This window comes from Pseudophryne corroboree, chromosome 6, assembly GCF_028390025.1.
Source record: "Pseudophryne corroboree isolate aPseCor3 chromosome 6, aPseCor3.hap2, whole genome shotgun sequence".
NCBI classification, from domain to species: domain Eukaryota; kingdom Metazoa; phylum Chordata; class Amphibia; order Anura; family Myobatrachidae; genus Pseudophryne; species Pseudophryne corroboree.
The window spans coordinates 562,912,636-562,938,688 of NC_086449.1; the positions used below are offsets into that span (position 1 = coordinate 562,912,636).

General features: G+C 44.4%; 1 protein-coding gene across 5 annotated transcripts in view; it reads left to right on the top strand.

Moving 5' to 3' along the window:
• SLC41A2 (solute carrier family 41 member 2) overlaps positions 1-26,053 on the top strand; it is a 264,977-nt gene that overhangs the window by 137,417 nt on the left and 101,507 nt on the right. For all 5 annotated transcript variants that reach the window (XM_063927763.1, XM_063927765.1, XM_063927766.1 and 2 more), the window contains 2 exons: positions 5,442-5,588; positions 22,401-22,548. In XM_063927763.1, coding sequence (XP_063783833.1) covers positions 5,442-5,588; positions 22,401-22,548 — 295 coding nt within the window. The remainder of the gene's footprint in view (positions 1-5,441; positions 5,589-22,400; positions 22,549-26,053) is intronic.

Sequence of the window (26,053 nt, forward strand, 5' to 3'; positions counted from 1 at the left end):
ATTTTCACATAGTGCCAAATCAATTGGATTGAGATCTGGAATTTGACATGGCATTGTAGAACATTCACCTTTTTGTCATTCAACCATGCCAGGTTTATATTGGCCTTGTCCCTTTGAATCAGTGTGCTGCTGCAAGGTGAACTTTCTCCCACGCTTTAGCTTTATAGCCGACCGAAGTAGGTTGTCTTGCAATTTGTCCCTGTATTTTGCTCCATCAGTGCTCCAGTTTTAACCAGATGCCCAGTCCCTGCTTAGGAAAAACATCCCCACAACATGATGCTTCTACTCCCATAGTGCACTGTTGTGATTATGTTAGCTGAGGAGTGGGCAGCAGTATCAGACTGGGGCTCCTGTTTAGGGGTGTTGCCAGTCTCAAGAGGAGGTGTGACCAGCTGCCACAGAGGCTTGGCTAACCATTAGAGAGTGAATGATCTGGGCCCCTTGATAAATATATAAATTCTGCTAGTGCATTATGATAATGTACCAGATTAGGTACTAGGGGGTAGGTTTAGGCACTAAGCGGGAGGGTTAGGGTTAGGCTGCAGTAAGAAAGGGGTAGGGGGTGAGGTAGAATACTTTGGGATCTTGACCATTGGGATTCTGGCATTGGTATTGTGACCGCCGGCATCCTGTCCACCAGGATTCCATACAGATTCCCTGCAGACACACTTCTTGGCAAATTGTCCACAGGTTCCTATGTTTTGCCATTCCACCTTAAGTACAGTGACCAACTGCGGTACTGAAGAAGGGCAAGTCGGTCTAGAATGCACCCGGTCCCTCTAATTGGGTATGGGTCATTAGGTCGACAAGATTTAGGTAGACAGTCATTAGGTCGACCACTATTGGTCGACATGGGCATTAAGTCGACATGGTCATTATGCCGACATGGAAAAAAGGTTGTTTTCTTCGTAAAGTGACGTGGAACCCCAATTAGTGCACTGTGTCCCTTTGCATGGCTCGCAATGCTTCGGGCTAGGTGCCTCGCTGCGCTCAGCACAGCTTACTGTTCCCAATTGTAGTCCACGTGGTTCGTAAAGTATGAAATAGTTCAAAAAATGAACAAAAAAAAGTGTGAAAAACTCATGTCGACCTTGATCATGTTGACTAATGACCATGTCGACCTTGTGTATGTTGACCATTAGTGGTCGACCTAATGACTGTCACCTAAGTCTTGTCGACCTAATGACCGTAAGCCCTCTAATACGTCTGATGGGTTGTAAGTGGGGTTAAGATCTGGACTCTAAGCTGGCTAGTCCTTCTGGGTTACAGAATTTTCTCTGCGCTAGTCCAGCATTGCCCTGGAAACATGACATCGTGCAGCCTACGATGATCCCCTTTCAAACTTGGTTAGCTTCTTCCGGCAAGCCATTTAGTTAGCAAATGATCACATCAGTGTCCCTCTACCCGTTTTATGCCTTCACAAACACGTGTCTGCTGCAGGATCACACCATTTTGCTTGCGGTGGGGGGGTGTCAAATCACTTTTGTCTACATAGTGTATTTTCTATTAGTTAAATGGGCTTTATTTTAACCGCTGCTGCACCTCTTCGGCTATAACTAGAAAAAATGAAGTTTATCAATTGCTCCTGTATACTGTCTTCTAAACAAACCATAACCTTCGTGAAGCACACATTTAATGAAATAGCAAAATAGATTATTATTTAGAAGACTGGCAAAACCTAAGACTGATCAGTAATTTACTTTTAATTGAACTGAAAGTTCTCTCACTGCAATACTCTTTTGCAGTCTCTGCTGTATTGTGTATGTCTATAAATTATCTTTAATTCTTTTAGATGTTCGCAACTTTCCCTTAGATTCACATTATGATAAATGCTATTGGAATTAGGGGGCCTTTTATCCATAAAAGTTGACATGTGTTAATGATTAACAGCTAGAGGCTGTCTAAAAGCCAATTATACCCCTTTCAGACATGGGCTTTTGCCCGTGAGCATGCATCAACCTGGGTTTTTGCTATGTGTGAACAGAAACGACCCGACACTGCTCTATACCAGGGTTTTTCCTGAGTTGGATATGGGTTGCCTGTAGTGTGAACGCATCCAACCCAGGTTTTTAGACACTGGTTGGAAGAAAAGTGGGTGATTGGTGATTCGGCTATTGGACATAACCCTGGTAAATTTAGATGATATCATGCAGCAGACTATGCAAATGCTGTACACTTACCAAGTTCACACACAAGAAGTGCAGATGTGAAACTGAGCAATGGTAATACTGGCTGATAGCTGGGTGTGGGAGGGGGAATGTGAGTGGGAGCACCTTAGTAAGAAAAAAATAAAAAAGAATGACCTAGTAAGTAGAACAGCTTTAAAGCAAAATGTATTTTAATAGGAAATAAAAAGCACAAATTTTGACATGAACAAACGTCAAAGGCTGAATAATATACATGATAGTGTCCCCTTCAAATACACACCAAATTCCAGGGCAGACCCGGATTCATTGTGAACGCATCTGACTCGGGAATTGGTTTTTGGTGTAGTGTGAATGGGGGAATCAGACTGAGACCCAGGAAATTCCTTGGTTGATAGGGGTTCGGTATGATATAATGATATACCACCGCACAGGATGCCGTATCGGCATCCCGAGCAGTAGAGTTCCGTCAAGGGGGTGAGTGCAACGAAGCACCTTGCAGGCTCGGTGGCGAGCTACGCTTACACAGGGTCTATTCTCTATGGTTGTCGTGGACACCAATAGATGGGAAATCACCTACCTCGCCGCTATACCAGTGGCAGTATGGTGCTCCTTTTGGGATCCCAGCTTCAGTATTAACCCAGCCTGGATCCCGACGAGCGGTATGCTAGCCGCATACCTTTGATAGACCTTGGTCGTACCTGTGTATTTCCTGTGTCTTATGTCTGAAAGTTGTATAATTAGGACAATGAGGGTAATTCAAAGTTGATCGCAGCAGCAAATTTGTTAGCTGTTGGACAAAAACATGTTCACTGCAGGGGGGGTAAGGCATGTATAACATGTGCAGAGAGAGTTAGATTTGGATGGGGTGTGTTCAATCTGAAATCTAAATTGCAGTGTAAAAATAAAGCAGCCAGTATTTACCCTGCACAGAAACAATTTAACCCACCCAAATCTAACGCTCTGCAAATGTTATATCTGCCCCCCCCCCCCCCCCCCCCTGCAGCGCACATGGTTTTGCCCAACTGCTAACAAATTTACTGTTGCGATCAACTGAATTAGGCCCAATATCTAGCTTTCACAGCACAGAAGTTGAATAACTATGCAAGCTGCACTTTCAGCTTATATTGTTGTTGTTGTTGTTGTTGTTGTTGTTGTTTTGTTTTAATATCTGCAGACAAAAAATTAATTATGAATTTGCTTTACCTTAAGTACTACTGGTTCACAATAAAATACTGTCTGGAACAATCTATGTGTCATTTGTAACAAAAACAAATCTGTTGACATTTTAGTGTGTTGAATACTATTTCAAGACACTGCAAATGGAACAAATAAGTAGCAAAATGCAGAAGCAGCTATTTTGGCTGACTACATACTGTGTTACCATGCCTGAGGCGGTGTTTAAACATTGAATAGTTATTGTCTTCTTCCTCATGTCCGAGGACTTTTTCTTACTGTTACAGATTCTAAATCATTTTTGTAGTTATTGCATGCATAGGCAGCCCCCCTGTCGTTTAGGAGAATTTTTATTTTCTTAATATTGTACTAAGTGCAGCAACACAGTGGGGGATATTCAATTGTTTGAAAAGTCAGGTGGGTGTCTGTTTTTTCATATCTAATAGACAGGAAAAATCAGACTCCCAACCGACTTTTCAAACATTTGAATTCCCCCCAGTGTGTACACACACAGACGCTGCACCCATGATGGTGATAATAGGATGCACCATGATGGTGCAGTCCTGTGTGTAGGGGTTGCCAGCGCTCAGACGCTTCCTATATCTGTATGGTGGGCATTTAAACATGTCTACTCGGCTCTCCCATCCTCCCGCTGTCCAGGTCCTGAGTGACTGTGACCAACAGCTTGTTACTCCCCGCCTGCACCCGTTTCATCATCTCATCAGGTAAAGTGTTCACTCCCTGTCCTATCCCTAGAACCTTCTCCCCGCCTGTTTCATCAGGGCCGGTACCAGGGAGCAGTTCCCATGGCAGGGAAGGCTCAGTGCAGGGCAACATCCTCAGTTCAGGGCAGTAGCTGGAGAGGGGTAGTCACCACTGTAGTGTGAGGTTACATGGGTGGTATATCAGTGGTATGGGGTAATTCCTTATGTGCCACCTCCAGCCCACTGTAACCATCTTACTGCAGTCATAATGTCCCCCCTCATTCAGCCCAATGTATCCTCTTCTCCAGCCTAGTGTCCCCATCCTCCCATCACCATGCCACTGCCCCCTTCAAATCAAGCCCAGTGCCCCCCTATATATCACCGACTGCTCTCCCTGTCACCCTTTACTCGGTCACCCACTGCCTTTCACCTTCTGCCTGGCATCACCCACTGCCTCTTCTCGTCACCCTCTCCCTGTCTCCTACTGCCTCTCCCCGTCATCCTCTGCCTCTTCCCTTCGTCACTATTTCCCATCACCCTCACCCCTGTCACCCTCTGCCTCTCCAAGGCATCACACTCTTCCTGTCACCCACTGCCTCTCCCGATCACCCGCTTCCTGTCACCTTCTTCCTGTCACCCACTGCCTCTCCCCGTCACCCTTTCCTGTCACCCGCTATCTCTCCCCATCACCTCTCTCTCCTGTCACCCTCTTCCTTTTGTACACTGTCTCTCCCCATCATCCTCTACATCATCCACTGCCTCCTGCTGGCATCACCCACTGTCTCCTCCTGTCTTCAGAAAATCAGTCTGAGATTGAGCTGAGCAGTCCTGTGTGCAGAAAGAGGAGCAATGAGGGGAAAGAGAAGACTGTCACTCGGAGCCCATAGCCTGGGAAGTGGAGCCTAGCTCTGACTTCTGTGGGGAGTGTGTGAGGACTGAGGAGGCAAAGGTTGGCATGAGCTGGGGAGTCGGTGACGAGGCTGCCATAAGGGGAGTGGAAGCATGATGACTATGAGGGCGAGGATTGTGGGCTCATGAGAGCGACATCATTCCCTTTGAGACCACGCTCCTTGTTACGACGCTTCACCCACTTTTCCAGGAGCCTTTGGCGCATGCAACACCCCACACACACACCCTGTCATTTTGTTCTGGATTGTACAATTCCTTTATTCACACGATACTGCAAGTAACAGGTCTTTAGTTTTAGTTTACGTTTCCAACTTCATTCAAAATTTAAAGTCTGTTTTATTTCAGAATATCTCTTAGAAACGATCTGTCATGCGTACGTTCTAGTGAAATGCAAATTGTAGTTTCTATACTAAGTGCAATGTAGAATATAATGTGCTGGTAATATTCATGAAATTATATAGTGTGTGTGAGTGTGTATAACTAATATATTTTTCTTGGCATAATTTAGGTATAATTATGGTAGGAGTGATTGTTGGATCGAAGAAAACAGGAATAAATCCAGACAATGTTGCCACACCTATTGCTGCCAGTTTTGGGGACCTTATCACACTTGCCATATTGGCATGGATAAGCCAGGGCCTTTATAGCTGCATCGGTAAGAGTATTCTCCATTATTCCAGTCAGACTTCTTAATAAATGGTGCAATAAACAGATGCAATTACCACTGATATTTGATAGATCAAATAATTCTATTAAATATGGAACTGTTTATTAACATTGTATTGTGCATATAACAGATTAATCTGTATCTGCATAGTCATACAGTATGTCAGCTAGTAGTGTTGCATTGTAAAGATCTACATATGAAACAAATTTTTCGCTAGGAGGGTGCTATAGTATCGCTTGTTGCAAATTTTAACGCACAGAAACTTTGTGTCATTTTATAATCAGAACAAACTCAAAATGTTAAGAACACAACCTTAATTATAGTCCCATTAGCAGTCACAGTTTTATTCCCATTCTGCATCAAGACCACATGACATTTTGGAACATTGAGATAAAGGATGTAGGCTTCTGCAGTTGCACTAAACTGCATTACAGATTCTGCCTCCATGACTAGAGAAGTGTGGGAGACCTCATGCATGAAGGAAGAGGGGCTTTCAGGCTATACATTTAATACACTAAAGATATTCAGATTAAACTTTTAGATTTCATTGTTTTGTTCATATATTGCAAAAATACACTTTATTTTGTAGACCTAATTTCTCCCACTAGAGGTCTCTGTAGTCCATAACCCATGTGTAATTGTGCATGCATTAGGTAATGGAGCACTAACAGAGAAACAATCACACTACACTGTCTGACATGTAGTAAGGACATACTATAAATGCTATAAATAATCCATGATTTAACCAATTTGTCTGAATGACAGGTTATGTCCATTTTCCAGTGTTTAGGAGCAAATGGTCGATTGTTATTTGCTCTCATCCATTACCAGATTTTCATTCCAACCAGCCAGATGATCTGCCAGATAATTGTACAGTTTATAACCAGCTTTAGTGATGTTTCTCCCAGGATGCATAACTGGAGTATTCTGTATGATTAAGAGGTTACATAATAATTTATACCTGCTTTATACTATAATGCTGTTAATATTAGTTAATTGCACCAATCTGCTTGAATCTTTAAATTGTGCCTCTTTCTCTTTGGGAACAGTGATGGCTTTAAAGCTTATGTAACAAGGAGGAAAATAAAATAATGTCTAGTGCACTTACCGATAGTCACTTGTTCTAGGTTTCCTGCAGCGCTACTGCTTACCTGTGAAGCTGTCACCTGCTGCTGCTTCATATTCGCTCTCTTACTAGGCAATGATCCGATAAATCTGCTATGGCTACTTTTCATTTAGAGAGCTCCAGCAGCCTCCACGGAGCTCAGCTGCTCTGTCGTCTGACCATTTGGGCATGCCCAACATTGTAGCGTAGGGCGGTGTGACATCCCAAGCCAGTATACCAACAGCATACCCCACCAGTATCGCTATCGCTATGCGGCACACTCCCATGGGCTCAATGCTAATGCTGCATCATAGCGGAGCAGCTGGAACCAGACCCACCACCACACGTGTTCACAGTTACCAGACACCGCTGCAGGGCTCCACTGTAGTAGCTGCAGTTACAGGGCGTGCCATTCCTGAGAATTTCAACTAGACCTCACTGCAGAAAACTATACCGCACCACATCACCAGCTACACACCGGGGAGTGGGCCCCAACCACTCACTGTCCCAGGCCGTGGCCATCAGCTGGTCCAACAGAGCTCTTATTTGGGCCTGAGCTAACATGATGCAGAAAGCCTTCTACCTGCCTGGGAACATTGAACTCCTCCGCCATCTCTGTCCTCCTCCCACAGCCCAGTCAGTTGGCCGCAGCACAGTAACATGGCGGTAGAGGTGCTGAGATGCTAGGCGTCACAGGGAGGGCCTGTGAAGCCTTCCACTGCATTGCCTTTTTTATTATGGCTGAGATGACACAATGCCACCAGACTGGCAGGCGGGCGGGCAGGGAGGTGTGTGGTGTCGGACTTTAGATGGCCATTGCCAACCTTTTAACAATAATTTTTTTTTTATGTTTCCAGCGGATCTGGGATACTGTGGACATATTTTCACTGTGGGCTTGGAGCTGCAGCTTCATCCGCCCCATTGTTTATATGGCCTTGGGTTTAATGGCAATGCTGTATTATGTGACTTTCAGACAGCACTCAGTACTATCCAATCTATGTGATATAGTAATGCCACTTTCATCGCCTCCGTGATATCTGTCCATACTTACCACTGAGGGGGAGATATACTGTATGAAGCAGTGATGAGAGTGGAGAATCTGCCCATGGCAACCTATCAACCTCTACCTATCATTTTATACTGTAAAATGTACTTGATAAATTCTGCCTCAAAGCTGATTGGTTGCCATGGGCAACTACTCCACTGGCTCACTTCTCCACTTTTGTTAATGCTTCCTACATTTCCCCCAGATTGTCCTAGCATCATCATCTCATATCTTCCTATCGGCATTTTTAAGATAGATTTAGCAATTACAGGTTGAGTATCCCTTATCCAAAATCCCAAATTGCAAATTTTTGGGTCCCCTACTGAGATAATGACATGTATATTATATATTATATATTATGTGTATATATAGATATATATGTATATTATATTATATATTTATAGAATATATGTGTCATTATCTCAGTAGGGGAACCAAAAATGTGTGATTTAGAATTTTGGATAAGGGATACTCAACCTGTACATACAATATATTGTCTAATTATTTATTAGACCTCTATGTAGTATGGAGAAAGCACATCATTGATCTATTTTTCTGTTAATACTTTTTAACATTTACCCCATAGTTATGCCAGCACATTTCATGCTACACATTGTATATTAGGTGAGGATAACTCACTGCTAATAAAATACTACTGTATATTACTATGTCTCAATGAAATATTATTATTTATGATTAAGGGGAACATTTACTAAGCAGTGATAAGAGCGGAGAAGTGAGCCAGTGGAGAAATTTCCCCATCAACCAATCAGCAGCTCTGTATCATTTTATAGTATGCAAATTATAGCTGTTACTTCAGTGCTGATTGGTTGCCATGGGCAACTTCTCCACTGGATCACTTCTCCGCTCTTATCACTGCTTAGTAAATGTCCCCCACAGTACCAGCCATTCAGCTACTAATTGCAATGTTACAGGTTGTGTTTGAAAAATTACAGTTAAGAGCTGGTTGGTTGGTAATTTATCTCCATCCACTTTATATTTTTCCAGTGCTTAGTATATAGACCCCTCTATGTGCTATGTTTATAAAGCAAGCCGCCGCTTCTCGCCAGGTTGGAGCTAGATATTTACAGCGGCATAACATTCAATGTAAAGCATACCGGGATTTACATTGAATGTTAGTTCTGTTTATAATTTTCAGTTCCAACCTGCCAAGAAGCGGTGCCTTGCTTCCTAAATATAGCCCTACTAATACACTTCGATGTACTGGAAAGAGTGCTGTCTTTTCTTCTTGTACATGGCCATATACTTAAAATACTTCTTCCTAATGGTATACTGAAATAAAGAGATCCTTTCCAATACAATATGCTCTTCTTAGACATTGTCTAACCTATAGTATTTGACAGTATGAACAATCGAAGTTATATGAATGTCTATTTTATTTTTGGTATGTAGCCTAAGGGGTACATTTACTAAGCAGTGATAAGAGCGGAGAAGTGAGCCAGTGGAGAAGTTGCCCATGGCAACCAATCAGCACTGAAGTAACAGCTATAATTTGCATACTATAAAATGATACAGAGCTGCTGATTGGTTGATGGGGCAACTTCTCCACTGGCTCACTGGCGGAGAACGCTCTTATCACTGCTTAGTAAATGTCCCCCTTTATCTATATTATATCTCTCCCCAAGGCTTAGCACATAGACCGCAGAGTCACTACAGTACTGGAGCGTGGAAGGAAAATCATCACCACATCAACTGTAGAGGGTTTCATGTCCACAGCGGTGCTTTATCGTGTAGTAAGCACATTCGTCACTTGGCCAGTGCAGAGACCGTAATTGTTGTATAGGCTATGATAACCCATATCGTCTTATTTAAAAAAAAAAAAAGATTTAAACAACTTTTAAACTAAATACTAATGTATTAGTATGAAAGTGGGAATTTCCGCTGGCATGTGACGGCTATTTCTTAGTTGCACAGAGTTTGTTTCAGGGGCAATTTTAGATAGCTGTCCAGAAACCTAGAAACTATTCTCAGAACTATAGAAACAGAAATTGTTGTCTTGTCTGTAAATTGAGCTGATTTTCTAATGTTGTAAAATACTAATTAGGAAGAATGTGCAGTTCAGCTACATTGTGGTGACATTTGCATTGGTTCTGTGAAATATACACAGCATATCTTTTATTTTTCCTTTAATTAGCCATCCACTGTACCCCAGCCTTCCACACTCACTCTGGCACTGCAAACCCCTATGTCTCAACATCACAAAATATAACAACCTAGGGGTAAATTTACTAAGATGGGAGTTCTATTTCAGATGGGATGTTGCCCATAGCAACCAATCAGATACCAGGTATTATCTTCTAGAAGGTGCTAGATAAATGAGAAGTAGGATCTGATTGGTTGCTATGGGCAACATCCCATCTGAAATAGAACTCCCATCTTAGTAAATTTACCCCCTAGCGTCCAGCCCAGGCTTCACACGGGAGCAATTTTGAATTTAGGGTGATAGCATCTTATAACCGTGGTCTTATAAGATTTCCTTTTAGACAACATTAGTCGTTTTTCGTCCTAATATCAACACGAAAAGATTTTGTTTTGACGTGACAGAGCCATGTAAATTGTCCATGAGAAAAACACTTATGTCAACTCCGGGTCTGGGACTGAGGGTCGACAGCACAAAGGTCGACACACCTTAGGTCGCCGCCAATTGGTCGACACACCTTAGGTCGACATGGACAAAAGGTCGACAGGAACAAGGTCGACATGGAAAAAGGTCGACATGAGTTTTTTATGGGGGGGTTTGTGTCGTTTTCTTCGTAGAGTGACCGGGAACCCCAATTAGTGCACCGCGTCCCCTCGCATGGCTCGCTTCGCTCGCCATGCTTCGGGCATGGTGCCTTCGCTTCGCTCGGCACACTTTACCGTTCCAATCGTAGTCCACGTGGATCGTTAAGTATGAAAAGGTTCAAAAAAAGAAAAAAATTGTGAAAAACTCGTCGACCTTTTTCCATGTCGACCTTGTTCTTGTCGACCTTTTGTCCATGTCGACCTTTTGTCCATGTCGACCTAAGGTGTGTCGACCAATTGGCGTCGACCTAAGGTGTCTGTTGACCTTTGTGCTGTCGACCTGGAGTCCGGATACCGTCAACTCCAGCCACATTAAGTGTCTGTCCCTGTGCTTTATTTTGCCAAAGCAAACTAATTACACTATAAGAGAGACACCTATAAGGCAAGTCACCTACAGGAATGTTAGGTTCTGCTGAAAGTATGCCCTCTGAGTGCTTCTATCAATCTTTGTAAGACTGATACAGATCTGATAAGTTGCAGTCACTATAAGGAGAGACACCTATAAGGCAAGTCACCTACAGGAATATTCGTTATGTTCTGGTGAAATTATGCCCCCGGTATCCGGACTCCAGGTCGACAACAAAAGGTCGACACACCTTAGGTCGATGCCAATTGGTCGACACACCTTAGGTCGACATGGACAAAAGGTCGACAGGAAAAAGGTCGACGTGGAAAAAGGTCGACATGAGTTTTTCACAATTTTTTTCTTTTTTGGAACCTTTTCATACTTAACGATCCACGTGGACTACGATTGGAACGGTAATCTGTGCGGAGCGAAGGCACCATGCCCGAAGCATGGCGAGCGAAGCGGTGCACTAATTGGGGTTCCCGGTCATTATACGAAGAAAATGACACCAAAAAAACATTAAAAACTCTCATGTCGACCTTGTTCCTGTCGACCTTTTGTCCATGTCGACCTTTTGTCCATGTCGACCTAAGGTGTGTCGACCAATTGGCGTCGACCTAAGGTGTGTCGACCTTTTTGTTGTTGACCTGGAGTCCCAGACTCGGCAGTCTCCTTTCATCTGAGGGCACAGCGATAACGGCAACCCCCCTACTAATTGTAAGTAGGAGCCGTCGCTGGCAGAGAGTGACAGATTGGCAGACTTGCTTTCACTGTCTGGATTGGTTTGATCATGCACAGGGGCCAGGCCAGTAGTGTAATGGCAACTGACACTTCTGCAGTCTCCGCTTTGGTTTACAGGACACAAATATTTACCTTTCAGGTGTTTCCGGAGGCTGGCTCAGCGTTCCAGGGCCGGGTCTCAGTCATGCTGCTGATATCCTCATTTCAAGTCTCCTCCCTGCCAGTCTGCAGATGCTGTCATAAGGAACTCTTATTGTCAGGATGGTGTTACTAGCCGCGGCGGCCTCCGCCGCCATTTCTGTGCTTCTAGTGCTCAGATAGCTCTGCATGGCGTCTCCTGTTAGTTGCGGCCTCTGCCCCATCATTATAATTCAAGTGCACAGACGGGTCTATGTGACGCTTCTCACCCGCTGTGGTCTCTGCCGCCGGTCCCGTGTGTCTGATGCGCGGGTTGGCGTCCATTGGCTTCTGTGGCCGCTGCCGCCTTTACTACAGACTCCATGTGGTACTACAAAACAGATTTCCCTCCAAGTACCAGTATGGGCGCAGCCATGTTGGTTCTAATCATATGACGCTATTTCCACCAATCCACTGCATTGCTGAACACTGCCTGATTGCCCATCCAATCCTTGCGCTGCTGAGAGTATAAAGGGTATAAAGGGACTGATCCTGAACCAGGAAGTTGTCAGTGCTTTGGTTGTCATTACCGGTTTAACCTGTCTCAGCTCTCTGTGGTTGATTATCAAGTTCCAGGTATTCCAGCTCCTGTGTCTTAATTCCATCTGAGACCCACACCAATCACCACCTTGCGGTACAGCCTGACTTCACAGTGTCCTCGGTGCTCTCTGCTATTGACAGTGCTCTTCCAGCGCCTGGCTCCCAGCGGTATTCAGCTTCACAGTACCATCAATGTTCCGCCATCGGTTTCATTGATACCATCGATGTTCAGTCATCTATTCTTCAATATCACCGATCCCTAGCGTTACCAGTGTCATTCAACCCTCCTCCTGTTAACACTGGTTCATCTGCACTTCTTCAACAATTCTCCATCCACCGGTTCCAACCGGCAAACCCGGCAGTCTACGTGTACAATCTACTCTACAGTACATTCAGCCTCTGTACAACATCTGCTGACAAGTTCATATCTCCATCTTATTATTTCAGCATATAGGTGTGGTGAAAGGACTTTCCATCTCCTAACCCCTCAAGCTAGTCTTGCTGTGTTTACCACACCTAAGGACATCTCCCTTATGGCTGCATTCAGTGGAACTGTGCACTGTTTTTCATCATTTCTCATATTCTACTACTGCTACTGCCGTGTACCATCTGAACTGTGCTGAATAAATATACATTAATTTTATCTTTGTTGTCGTGGTCACACCTTCGGGCATTGGTGGAACAAATCTATCTGTATGTCTAGAAGTCCTATACTGCCGCCCAGGTTTGTATACACACCAGCCCTTACAACTGAGGCCACTCCTGGTCAACACCAGCCCTCAGTTGTGACAATAAAGCAGTGATAAAGAAGTGATAAGTGAAAGGTGATAATGCACCAGCCAATCATTACGGTTTGAAAAATGACAGGCGCTGATTGGCTGTTGCGTTATCACTAGAGATGAGTGGGTTCGGTTTTACTCAGATTTACTCAGATCTTAAAATGGCATCTTATTGGCTCACGGATGTCACGTGTTTTGGATAGCCAATAAGAAAAATCAGGATAAACCCGAACTGGCATTAAGAAACGAGTCAATCCGAACTTGCTCATCTCTAACTATCACCTTCCACTTATCACTGCTTTATCACTTCTCCAGGCTTAATACATCTGCCCCACAGTCCTGAAAATGTGGGAGAAGCAATAGTTTGAGTAGATAATATATTTTCTTTTTAACAGAGCTGCACCAGAACACTGAACAAGTTAACACTTAGCATAGTGGACAAATCTTTAAAATCTGGGATCATCCCCAATAATTTATTTGGAACTGTAGCTTCAGCGGTTTTTTATCCATTTGCTTCAGTCATTGTGATTGCTGCCTCCTACAAAATATAGTGTCCCTTCTGAGTTTGGAATAAATACCCTTTGACGAGTAGCCTGCCAACCAAGTTTAGTTACGGATCAGAGACTGAAGTCTCTGGAGAATACATTACTTTAACTGAGCATTATTACTGATTAGACACAGACAATGTATAACATTAATAGTACATCATAATCATCTGTGAGAAGTGCTTACACTATAGACACCTGGGCTCCCTCCCCAAGCAGGTAACACATTGATGACTGGTGTAACTGTACTGCTAATGAGAAGAAACTGCTTTACTCTCTGAGATGTACTAAATACTCTTATTTAATTTTCTCCACATGTCAGTTTGTTTTTTCGCTCTGCTGAAGAAGTTATGGTGCCCACACACGGTGCGATTATCGCATGCTATTTGATCTTTTTAGTTCAGATAGCATAATGTCTAGTTCACATTGCACCATGTTTAGTTTCCCATGCAATGCGCACTACCGTGTAGTCCATATCGCAAGGCAAAATGTATGTGCAGGTAGGTATTTCTGTACTACTTTGCATACATTACATTTTTTTTTTTTTTTTACTGAAGAAATTTTTATTAGAGAATTTTTTACATTACAGGACATACATAACGTTATGTAAACAAAAATAAAGCAATGATACTGTAGCTGCATGTCCGATAATCATTCTATGTATTTGTAAAGTAGTATTAATACTTAAATTAAGATCTTAAGAGTTGGAAGTAAAGAAGAAGTGCGGAAAATGAGTAAGAGAAGAGATAGGTAAAGAGTATAGTGCAAAATAGGGGGGATGTTGACCATCGGTCGTTCAGGGACCCTGTAGGAGGGCTGCGCATATTTCTTTGTATTTTGGTTAAACAGTATGTAAACTTAAATATAAAAGTAAATAAAATAAAAATTGGGAAAAATGGGTTATGCATCATCTATTGCCCGCCAAGGCGTTCCGGGGGGTAGAGCCAGATGAGTAATACTCTAACCACGGTAACCATTTCAGTAGAGGAGATTGGGGAGCTAGAGAATATTTAATGCTCATAGTTTCCATTTCACAATTGTGCTGTATTGACGTTACAATTTTGGATAAGCGTGGGGGGTCTGATCTTTTCCAATACTGCGCAATTGCGGCCCTGGCAGCTATGAGAATATGGCCTATCACATAAGAGTATTCAGGGGGTATATGAGGAGGAAAGTACTGTAGAAAGACAATTTCGGGGCGGAGGGGGAGGGTAACCTTTGTGATCTTTTCAATTAGCCCAAAGATCTCTATCCACAATGGTCTGATAACTGGGCATGTCCAAAATATGTGGGTTAGAGTGCCCTCTGATCCACATTGCCTCCAACAAAATTTAGAGGAATCTGGCCAGATCCTATGGAGTCTATCAGGAGTATGATATAGACCATGTATCAGTTTGAACATCATTTCAGTGTGGTTGATGCACCTAGACATTTTAAAGATGTTCATAAAAATATTTTCCCAATCTTGGTCAGTCAGAGAGATATTAAACTCCGCCTCCCACCGTGTTTGAACATGTAGTTTCTTGTCATTGAGTGGGGAGAGGAGTGTAACATACCACCGAGATATACTACCTTTGTGCTGTATGGAGGAAAGGTTACTTAAAATATATGGGGGTGGGGTTGGTGGGATGAGAGGGTTTGGCATATTTGCCCCAGTCCAATGTCTGATACGTAAGTACTTGTAAAAATCCTTTGTTGGTATCAGATATTGGGTTTGTAGTTGTTGAAAGGTTTTCAGCTCTGATTTATCATACAAATCTTTGATCTGTCTAACCCCTAACTCCTGCCAGTTCCGTATTGGTAGGTCTGGGAGTATTTTGGAAATTGCTAAAATGGATAAGTGCGTAGAGGGAAGCGGGCAGTCGTCCAGGTTGTTAACTAGTCTGTCCCAGACCTTAAGAGAGTTAGCTATACTCCTTATAAGTTTGGTAGACGGGGGTCTATGAGATGGTTTGACCCAGATTAAATCTGGGAGAGGGAATCCTGTGCACATATTACTTTCTATATTCACCCATGGTTTTATGGGGTCAGTCTGGAGCCAGTCCTTTATCTGATCAAGTAAACATGCATGCTGATATAGCTCAAGGTTAGGAAATGCAAGACCCCCCTTATTTTTGGATCTAAAGAGACGGTTTCTAGCTATCCTGGGTTTTTTGCCCTTCCATATAAAAGTAGACATGACAGCATAAAATTTGTTAAGGAGAGTAAGCGGTACTAAGTAAGGTATGGCTCTAAAGAGGTAAAGGATTTTAGGGAGGAGCATCATTTTAATTGATGAAAGGCGCCCCAGCCATGAGATTTCGTAGTTCGTCCACTGTTTGGTGAGGGTACGGAATTGGGCCAAGAGAGGAAGGTAGTTACACTCCACCGTAGGATGAGAACTGGAAGGAATCTTAATCCCAAGGTATTGGATGGAAGAGTCCTGCCAGGCGTAGGGATATGTAGATTGTAGAGATTGGAGTGGGATTGGTTCAATATCAAATGCCAATGCCTCTGTTTTAGCCGTATTCAGTTTATAGTAGGAGATTTTGGAGTAGTCTTGCAAGATATCGTGAATAGCTGGGAGGGAAATTTCAGGTTTAGTTACGAACAACAAGACGTCATCTGCAAACAGGCAAATCTTGTGTTGTGTGGGACCTATGTAGACTCCGCTAACTAGGGTGGACGCTCTAATTTTCTCTGCTAGGGGTTCTATGGCTAAAATGAAAATTAATGGTGACAGTGGGCATCCCTGGCGAGTGCCGTTGGTGATGGGGAAAGTATCGGATAGGAACCCGTTACTAAAAACGTGTGCTGAGGGGTACATATATAGGCGTAGGACGTTCTGTAAGAATTGTCCCGTGAACCCAAACCTGGCAAGAACTTCTGACATGTATGCCCAGTGAATCCTGTCGAAAGCTTTCTCCGCATCTAGTGAAAGCAACAATAAGGGCTCCCTCGACATGGAGCGGGCCTCTAGAAGGGAGAAGACTCTCCTGGTATTGTCAGAGGCTTGGCGTCCTATAGTGAAGCCCGCTTGATCTTGTTGAACCAATGCGGGAATCAGCGGGTTCAGTCTATTTGCAAGTAGTTTGGCATACATCTTTATATCTGTGTTCAAAAGTGCTATGGGTCTATAGTTTGCGCAGATGGATGGGTTCTTGCCTGGTTTGAGAATCGTTATCACCCGTGCTTCCAACATTTCTCTAGGAAAAGGGTTAGAGGAAGCATCATTGTACAGATTAAGGAGGAGTGGGGAGAGTGAGTCTTGAAATGTGATGTAAAAGAGATTAATGAACCCGTCCGGCCCAGGGGCTTTGTCTTTTTTAAGGGCTTTCAGGGAAGACTGAATTTCTCTCTCAGTCCAGGGTGTACAAAGTGTGGAGGCATCCTCGGGGGAAATGGAAGGTAGGTTAATGGAGTCTAGAAAAGACCGTATAAGCTGCAAGGAAGGTTGCGGGGTTAGTGGGTCCTGTTTGAGGTTATATAGCTTCCTATAATAGGAGGCAAATTGGTTTGCAATGTCTTTAGGGTTCAGTGACGGCGGTCCGTCTGAGTTTGTCAAGTATTTAATTCTATTGATAATATTTTTCCCTCTGAGTTTCCGCGCCAATAATTTACTCGCCCTATTGCCTAATGTATAGTATTTCTGCTTTAGGTTAGAGAGAGCTCTTTGTACGTGTAAGAAGTAAAGACTGTTTAGTTTCTTCTTTGCTTCAGTTAGAGACGTTAGGGTGACATCATCGGTAGGGGATTGTTTATGTTTGGTTTCTAGCGTCGTCACCTCCAGCTCATATGCCAACTGGACTTCCCGGTCTCGACGTGCTATATGAGCTGAAGCATGGATAGCTGCACCTCGCAGGACTGCTTTAAGAGCACACCAATGATTGGAGATGGAGGTATCTGCGGGACTGTTTGTGGCTAAATAGGAAGACAAGGCCTCTCGTAATATAGAGACTCCGTCCTCATCTTTCAAAATGTAGTCCCGTAGTCTCCAGGGGCGTGGTGCTGGGGTATGTGTTTTGTATGACCAAGTCCAAAGTAATGGCGCGTGGTCTGACCATGATATCGGCAGTATTTTGACATTGGGAATTGATTGTAATGTCCATTTATCCGTCAGGAGCAAATCGATCCTAGAATAGGATCTGTGCACTGCCGAATAAAATGTATAGTCTCTGGCCCCTATGTTCCTGATTCTCCAAGCATCATATAGGTCAAATTCGGCTAGTAGGTGTGAAAAGGAGGAAGCCAGTGCTTTGGCTGCGTTAGCGGACTGTTTGTCGAGTTTCGAGGATTTATCAAGATTGGGGTCAGGGGCTAGGTTAAAGTCACCCATCAGGAAAACCGCTCCCTTCTTGACACTGTATAGCTTTTGAAAGAAGGATTTCAGGAATCTGGGTTGGTTAGAATTAGGGGCATATAGGGAGACCAACGTTACATGTTTGGTTCGTAACTTCCCCACTAGAATCAGGTATCTACCATTTCCATCTACCCATTTATTTTCCAATTGGAAAGAGCACGATTTATGGAAGAGGATAGCGACACCGTTCCTCTTGAACGGCCCGCAAGAGGTATAGTGAACCGGGTAGTTGGTATTGGAGAACTGAGGGGGGGAGTGTAGTGGGAAGTGGGATTCTTGTATAGCTACTATATCTGCTTTTTGATCTGTAAAGTATTTTAGGGCCAGACGCCTCTTATTAGGTGAATTAAGCCCCTTAACATTAAGACTTAGAAAGGTGGCCATGAGGGAGGGTATGAGGGGGTGATATATAGCATGGCTAAAAGCGTCAGTGACTCATGCATCCATTTTTCATGCATATCGGCACAGTCCTGTAAGATTAAAATATAGTCAACATCAGAAGAGAAAAGAATATGGGGGTAGAGGACAGAACAAGAGAAAAAACATGGAAAAAAAACAGAAATGGCATCCATAAAGGAGCCAGATATCCCGTCACAAGGGTATCGTGACGGACAGGTGTGGGTGGGTGGCATACCAGCCAACTTTTCCCACCGTCGCCTCCAAACCAGAACATGTTTAACATATAATCATCAATCACAATACTGGATATGGTAAATAAAAGAAAAAAAACTAAACAAGTGTAGGTCATCCTAGGATTATAGGAAATGGCGTTTGCTGTCTATTTAAAGCATAGACAGGTCTACTTCTATCTAAGTTTAAACAAAAACATCGAAACATCCGACTCAAAGTATTGGCTATAGTATAATGAAATATAGCTACTAATGAGCCTGCATGGGAAAAAACAAAACCTGAGTAGTAATTATCATATGGTTGTTATATGGGTATTCCCAAGTGTTTCTCAGCCCGGGGCTAGTGTCCAGTCTTGGGCAATCCGTTTCGGTGATGTAGCTGGGGGGACAGGCTGCATGTCGAGAGGAATGTCCCATTTTTCCAGAGTTTTAGCTCCCTCCTCTGGTGTGTTGATGACGGTGGTTATGCCATTACGTAGCACGATCAGTTTAGTGGGGAAACCCCACTTATATTGAACCGTAGCTTTACGTAAAGCTGATGTAATGTTGAAGAATGATCGCCTTTTGGCCATGGTCGCTGGAGACAGGTCCTGGAAAAGTTGGAGAGAGCCCAGGCAAGTCGCCGTAGTTGAAGCGGGCAGTGCTGCTCGTAGAATCTTTTCCTTAGTGTGAAAAAAATGAACCCTGAGAAGTGTGTCCCGGGAGGCCTGAGCTGGTGCTTGTCTAGACTTCGGGAGTCTATGAATCCTGTCAATCAGGAGGTCAGGTAGTGGGACGTCAGGTATCAATTTGTGGAAAAGATCTGTGGCGTATCCATATAAGTCAGCATTTTGAACATCATCAGGAATGCCTCTTATCTTTATATTATTCCTACGTGAGCGGTCCTCCAAATCTGTAGTTTTGTCTCGGATGATAGCGACCTCGTCTAGGAGAGCGTCATGTGCAGAAATCAGGTCATTATGTGATGTTACTAGCTCCTCCATCTTGTGTTCGATATGATCTGTCCTGTCACCGATTTCAGAAATATCAGCGCGGAGGGCTTGTATATTGGATCTAAGCTCAGATGTAATGTCTGACTTGAAAGAGGCTAGCAGGGAGTGGATTGATCGTAGCGTGACCGGGCCATCTAAGGAGTCCATCTCAGCTTGTGCGGCATGGGCCGTGTTGCTTAATATTAATGAAGTTGCTTGAGATGTTTGAGCCAAATTCGGCGAGGAAAGTGTTGTATGAGTCTTCTTCTTACCGGAGGAGGAGGACCCAAAGAAATTCACTTGTGAAGCAGATTTAGACCCCTTCGATTTCTTTGGAGGCATGTCGAGATGTCCCTGGAGGGATTAGTAGATCATATAGGTAAAGAGAGGATGACCGTGGTGAGTGGTTATTCAGGCAGGAAGCGACGGCGGGGCAGTCATGTTGTTAGAAGGGCATCATCTTCATAGGGGAGTTCGCACCCTATATATTGTATTGGTTAGCGGCGGGTGTATGCCTGCGTGCTCCTGTAAAATCAAGCGATATGCACTTGAGAGTCGAGCAGGGCCATAGGGCGTTTACTTCTTTCCTGGTCCCGTGATTCCTGGTTCCCAGCCCGGGCCAGCCGGCGGTCAGGGTCTTCCGTGAAGAGGTTCAGGGATAACCAGGGAGACTCTGTGTATTTTGTGTGCTGCTGATATTCACCCTCTGGGGGAGGGAGGCTGTGGCTGCAACTCTGGGTGTCAGGTGGCGATATCCACAGCCACCCGGTATTTCCAGGGGGTTCAGTGCAGGTAAAGGCTGGTGGATAACTTAATAAAATGTGCCCAGTATTAGGGTGATTTCACCTTGGCCTGCCGAATTCTCGTTCCGGTCCCGGAACTCGTGACTGGGCCTCCTCAAAACTTTAATCCCCGGTCTGTGCGTGTGGGGAGCCGAGGCCTTGCCAATTGGGCCTGCGTCGTGGGCTGTAGTATCTGGGTGCTAGCGGGTGGCAGTGCGAGAGGTGCCTCGGGCGCCGCAGGGCCGCCGGATAGCGAGGGACTAGCAAACTATTCAAAGCTTACCAGCCGTCGCCTCCGTCCGGACCGCGGGTACCCAGGGCCTCCGTCTCCGTCTTCACTTCACTGACGTGCAGGTCTGAGGGGTTGCCGTCTCCGTGTCCCGTCTGTGTCTCCTTCGTGTCCCGCTGTCTCCCGCTCCAGGTAGATACAGTATCTGCCTTCTAGCTCCCTGGTGTGGGCAAAACACTCGGCCGAGTGTCGGATCTGGGAGGGGGGGATTACTACTCCAGTCCCCGGCTTCACAGAGAGGGGTAGGCCGCAACCTGCAGTGACCCTTAAAAGGGTCCCCCGGCTCCGCAGTCGCTACCCCTCGATGAGGTGGGTCCAGGCAGGGCTACAGTGTGATAAGAGGCCGGTGTTATGGCTAAATAAGCGGCTTTAGAGGTCTCTATAGGAAGGGTTTTCAGGAGCTCTTGTAAAACCCTTCTGCTCAGTTTGCTGGCCAGGCCACACCCCCCATACATTACATTTTATAGTGTAGTCAAATTCGGGTGTAGTTCAAATCGCATAGCACAAACAGTATACACACCTAGCACAGATAACACCATTTGTGGGCACCATAACATCTGTGAGGCACAATTACTGTTTATTTGCAAATGGTCCTCTCTTCTGACAGGGTTTTTTATCTGTATTTTTTTCATTCTGAGTTGGTTTCACAGAAGTGTTTGGTTATGATTGGAGACCTATAAGTAATGTGAATAGTATTGCGCTATAAAATAAAAAAAATATTAACTTGTATACTGTACATTGGTAAATTAACAAAAAAATCAACATCCATTTCATCTCCATGATATGTCTTAAAACAAGAAGATTGGAGCATACACAATGGGGGTCATTCCGAGTTGATCGCTAGCTGAAAATGTTCGCTGCGCTGCGATGATGAAAAAAAATGGCACTTCTGCGCATGCGTATGTGGAGCAATGCGCACGCGCGACGTACTTTCACAACGACCGATTGTAGTTTTACACATGGTCTAGCGAAGCTTTTCAGTCGCACTAGTGGCCGCAGAGTGATTAACATGAATTGGGCGTTTCTGGGTGTCAACTGGCCGTTTTCAGGGAGTGTTCGAAAAAACCCAGGCTTGCCAGGAAAAACGCAGGCGTGGCTGGCCGAACGCAGTGCGTATTCGTGACGTCAAAACAAGAACTGAATAGTCTGAAGTGATCGCAAGCGCTGAGTAGGTCTGAAGCTACTCTGAAACTGCACAAAATGATTTTGTAGCCGCTCTGCGATCCTTTCGTTCGCACTTCTGCTAAGCTAAAATACACTCCCAGTGGGAGGTGGCATAGCGTTTGCATGGCTGCTAAAAACAGCTAGCGAGCGAACAACTCGGAATGACCCCCAATGTGCACTGGAACCTATAGGATTTAGAATTATGTATTTTCTGGTTCTAGTTTCATTTACTCATTGATTTTCTACTGTTGTGGAAATCAGTGTACTTTTAGGCAACCCTTCATTTTGTCTTAAATGCCCCTTTTGCCATAAAACAATTATGGTCTCGCACCTACCTCTATGAGCACTCACCCACTACCCCAAATCAATGCCCACCACCTCAAAACTCACTGATATATAAGGTTGGAACTTGTAATATGTTGGATTCCGTACCTTCAGTCAATCTAGCTGAATAGGAAATACTATATTTAACTCCAGTTGCTGGATATAGCTTATTTCCTTTTTGTATTCAATAGTCTCTTACTCTATATTTCTGTTTTCTAGATTCATATTCCTTTATCTCCCCTTTGGTTGGATCTTTCTTCCTGGCACTAACCCCAATATGGATTGTGGTGGCTTCAAAACATCCTGCAACAAGAATTGTTCTGCACTCTGGCTGGGAGCCAGTCATTACTGCGATGCTCATTAGCAGGTGGAGTGTTGCTGCTCATTTCTTTGTATACATGTGTACAGATCACACTGGTTAACCAAATGTGTCTTACTTTTTGTCACAAGAGTGAATATAGGTGATCGTTTTAGAATGTCTCTATAATTTAAGGATTTTGAGTGGCACCCAATTAAAGTTTACAATATTACGTTTATTAACAATACATACTTAGTAAATGAATAACTCACTTAAAATATAGAAGTATAGTATTTCTGCTGTATTTTGTCTCAGGTACATCCCTTCTAAGTGTCCAACAATAGCCAGCAAGCATACTTGGACTGCACTTGGCCTAATACCGCTTTTTTATTAGGGAAGTATCCTGGTGGAACCATTCGCCATGATCATCCTTGACTACTCATCTTCAATCTGTTCTTTTATTTGAGGTCCTGCAAAGAGCGCCTCATTGATCTGTGCATCACTGATCCTCTTCGGTTGCTATGGGCAACTTCTCCACTGATCAACTTCTCAACTGTATTCACTGCTTCATACATCAGCCCCTTAGTAATTAAGGTTTACTTGGTTAGGGGGGTATCCAGATAGGCATGATAATGCATCAGGTTTTTAGCAATTTTTCACCGATATTCTTTTACAGGCTATCCAATCAGATCGCCCATAAAAAAAAAAAAAAAACATAAAAACACACAGGTTCATGGAAACCTGTGTGTTGCAGCCGCAGCCCCGAAAACGGAGCTGCTATTGGGGATTTTGTTTTGCCTGCTTGAGGCAGGTGAAACAAAAACCCCAAATAGCAGCGGCTTGCGCCAGCTTATCGAGGCTAATTGGATAGCACCACTCATCATGTCCAAAATGCATCATCCAGCAGAATGCGACTCAGCTGTTTGTCATTCTGAACGCTGCCTAATTTATACTAATCTTCCTAAATTATAATTAAAGAACACAGTGGAATTTTACTGAAGAAAAAAAAACTCCCTAAATGCTCTATAAATGGGTTAAATATCATAAAGTATATTCTTAACGAGGACGGACCTTTAAAACTATGAGTGATAGAAAGATTCTATGACCATTTTTTTTAAATCCGCTTATAAAATACATATATAATACCACATGAGGTGCAATGTGAGAAAATTGTGGTTTTACCAGTGTAATCATTTGTATGATTTTATTGGCGTTGTAAGAAATAACATTCTCAGCAGACAATATGGGACGTTTCATGAAATTATTGCACAAGGAAACATATTGCCTATAGCAACCAGACACTTGATTTTATTTTTCAAACTGGACTCCTCTAATGACTGCTAGAAAATGATTGCTTGCTATCATCAAGTCTATGGGGTATATGCAATTGCCGGCGAATCGCGGCAATTTCTCGCCCGTTTTTTAATTCGACACAATTCGACCGTCGAATTCCGGCAGGTGGGTGCCGGAATTCAACATATTAAATAAAAAAACGATTCGACAGTCCTGCTGTCGAAAAACGGACGATTTGACGGATTTTGATTAGATTTTTAAAAATGTTTAAAAAACGGGTAAAAACGGTAAAAAAAAAAAAAAAAAATTTGCGTGGGGTCCCCCCTCCTAAGCATGACCAGCCTCGGGCTCTTCGAGCCGGTCCTGGTTCTAAAAATTCGGGGGAAAAACTGACAGGGGATCCCCCGTATTTTTAAAACCAGCACCGGGCTCTGCGCCTGGTGCTGGTGCAAAAAATACGGCGGACAAAAAGCATAGGGGTCCCCCGTATTTTTTACACCAGCACCGGGCTCCACTAGCTGGACAAATAATGCCACAGCCGGGGGTCACTTTTATACAGCGCCCTGCGGCCGTGGCATTAAATACCCAACTAGTCACCCCTGGCCGGGGTACCCTGGAGGAGTGGGGACCCCTTCAATCAAGGGGTCCCCCCCCCCAGCCACCCAAGGGCCAGGGGTGAAGCCCGAGGCTGTCCCCCCCCCATCCAAGGACTGCGGATGGGGGGCTGATAGCCTTGAGTAAAATGAAAGAATATTGGTTTTTCCAGAAGAACTACAAGTCCCAGCAAGCCTCCCCCGCAAGCTGGTACTTGGAGAACCACAAGTACCAGCATGCGGGTGGAAAAACGGGCCCGCTGGTACCTGTAGTTCTACTGGAAAAAAAATACCCAAATAAAAACAGGAGACACACACCGTGAAAGTAAAAGTTTATTTCATACATGCCGACACATACATACTTACCTATGTTGACCCTCCGACTGCCGCGTCTCCAATGTCGCCGACGATCCGGGGTACCTGTGAATAAAATTATACTCACCTCAATCCAGTGTCCTGTGATTTGTAATCCACGTACTTGGCAAAACAAAAAACGAATACCCGGACCACACGGACTGAAAGGGGTCCCATGTTTACACATGGGACCCCTTTCCCCGAATGCAGAGACCCCCCGTGACTCCAGTCACAGAAATGTCCCTTCAGCCAATCAGGAAGCGCCACTTCGTGGCACTCACCTGATTGGCTCTGCGCGTCTGAGCTCAGACGCGCATTGCACAGCCCCCTCCATTACTTTCAATGGTGGGAACTTTGCGGTCAGCGGTGAGGTCACCCGCGGTCAGCGGCTGACCGCGGGTAACCCCACTGCTGACCGCAAAGTTCCCACCATTGAAACTAATGGAGGGAGCTGTGCGATGCGCTCTCTGCCAGCTCAGACGCGCATACAGCCAATCAGGAGAGTGCCACGAAGTGGCGCTTCCTAATTGGCTGAAGGGACCTTTCTGTGACAGGAGTCACGGGGGGTCTCTGCATTCGGGGAAAGGGGTCCCATGTGTAAACATGGGACCCCTTTCAGTCCGTGTGGTCCGGTTATTCGTTTTTTGTTTTGCCAAGTACGTGGATTACAAATCACAGGACACTGGATTGAGGTGAGTATAATTTTATTTTCAGGTACACCGTGGATTCTACTTGGACAAGAGGACAGAGGTCGGCGTGTGAACATAGGTAAGTATGTGTGTGTCGACATGTGTGAAATAAAGTTTTACTCTCACGGTGTACGTGTCCTGTTTTTATTTGGGTATTTTTTTTGCAGTAGAACTACAGGTACCAGCGGGACAGTTTTTCTCCTGCATGCTGGTACTTGTGGTTCTCCAAGTACCAGCTTGCGGGGGAGGCTTGCTGGGACTTGTAGTACTACTGGAAAAAACAATGTTCTTTCATTTTTCAAAAGGCTATCAGCCCCCCATCCGCAGCCCTTGGATGGGGGGGGACAGCCTCGGGCTTCACCCCTGGCCCTTGGGTGGCTGGAGGGGGGGGACCCCTTGATTGAAGGGGTCCCCACTCCTCCAGGGTACCCCGGCCAGGGGTGACTAGTTGCGTATTTAATGCCACGGCCGCAGGGACCAGTATAAAAGTGTCCCCCGGCTGTGGCATTATCTACCCAGCTAGTGGAGCCCGATGCTGGTGTAAAAAATACGAAGGGACCCCTACGCTTTTTGTCCCCCGTATTTTTTGCACCAGGCGCAGAGCCCGGTGCTGGTTTTAAAAATACGGGGGATCCCCTGTCAGTT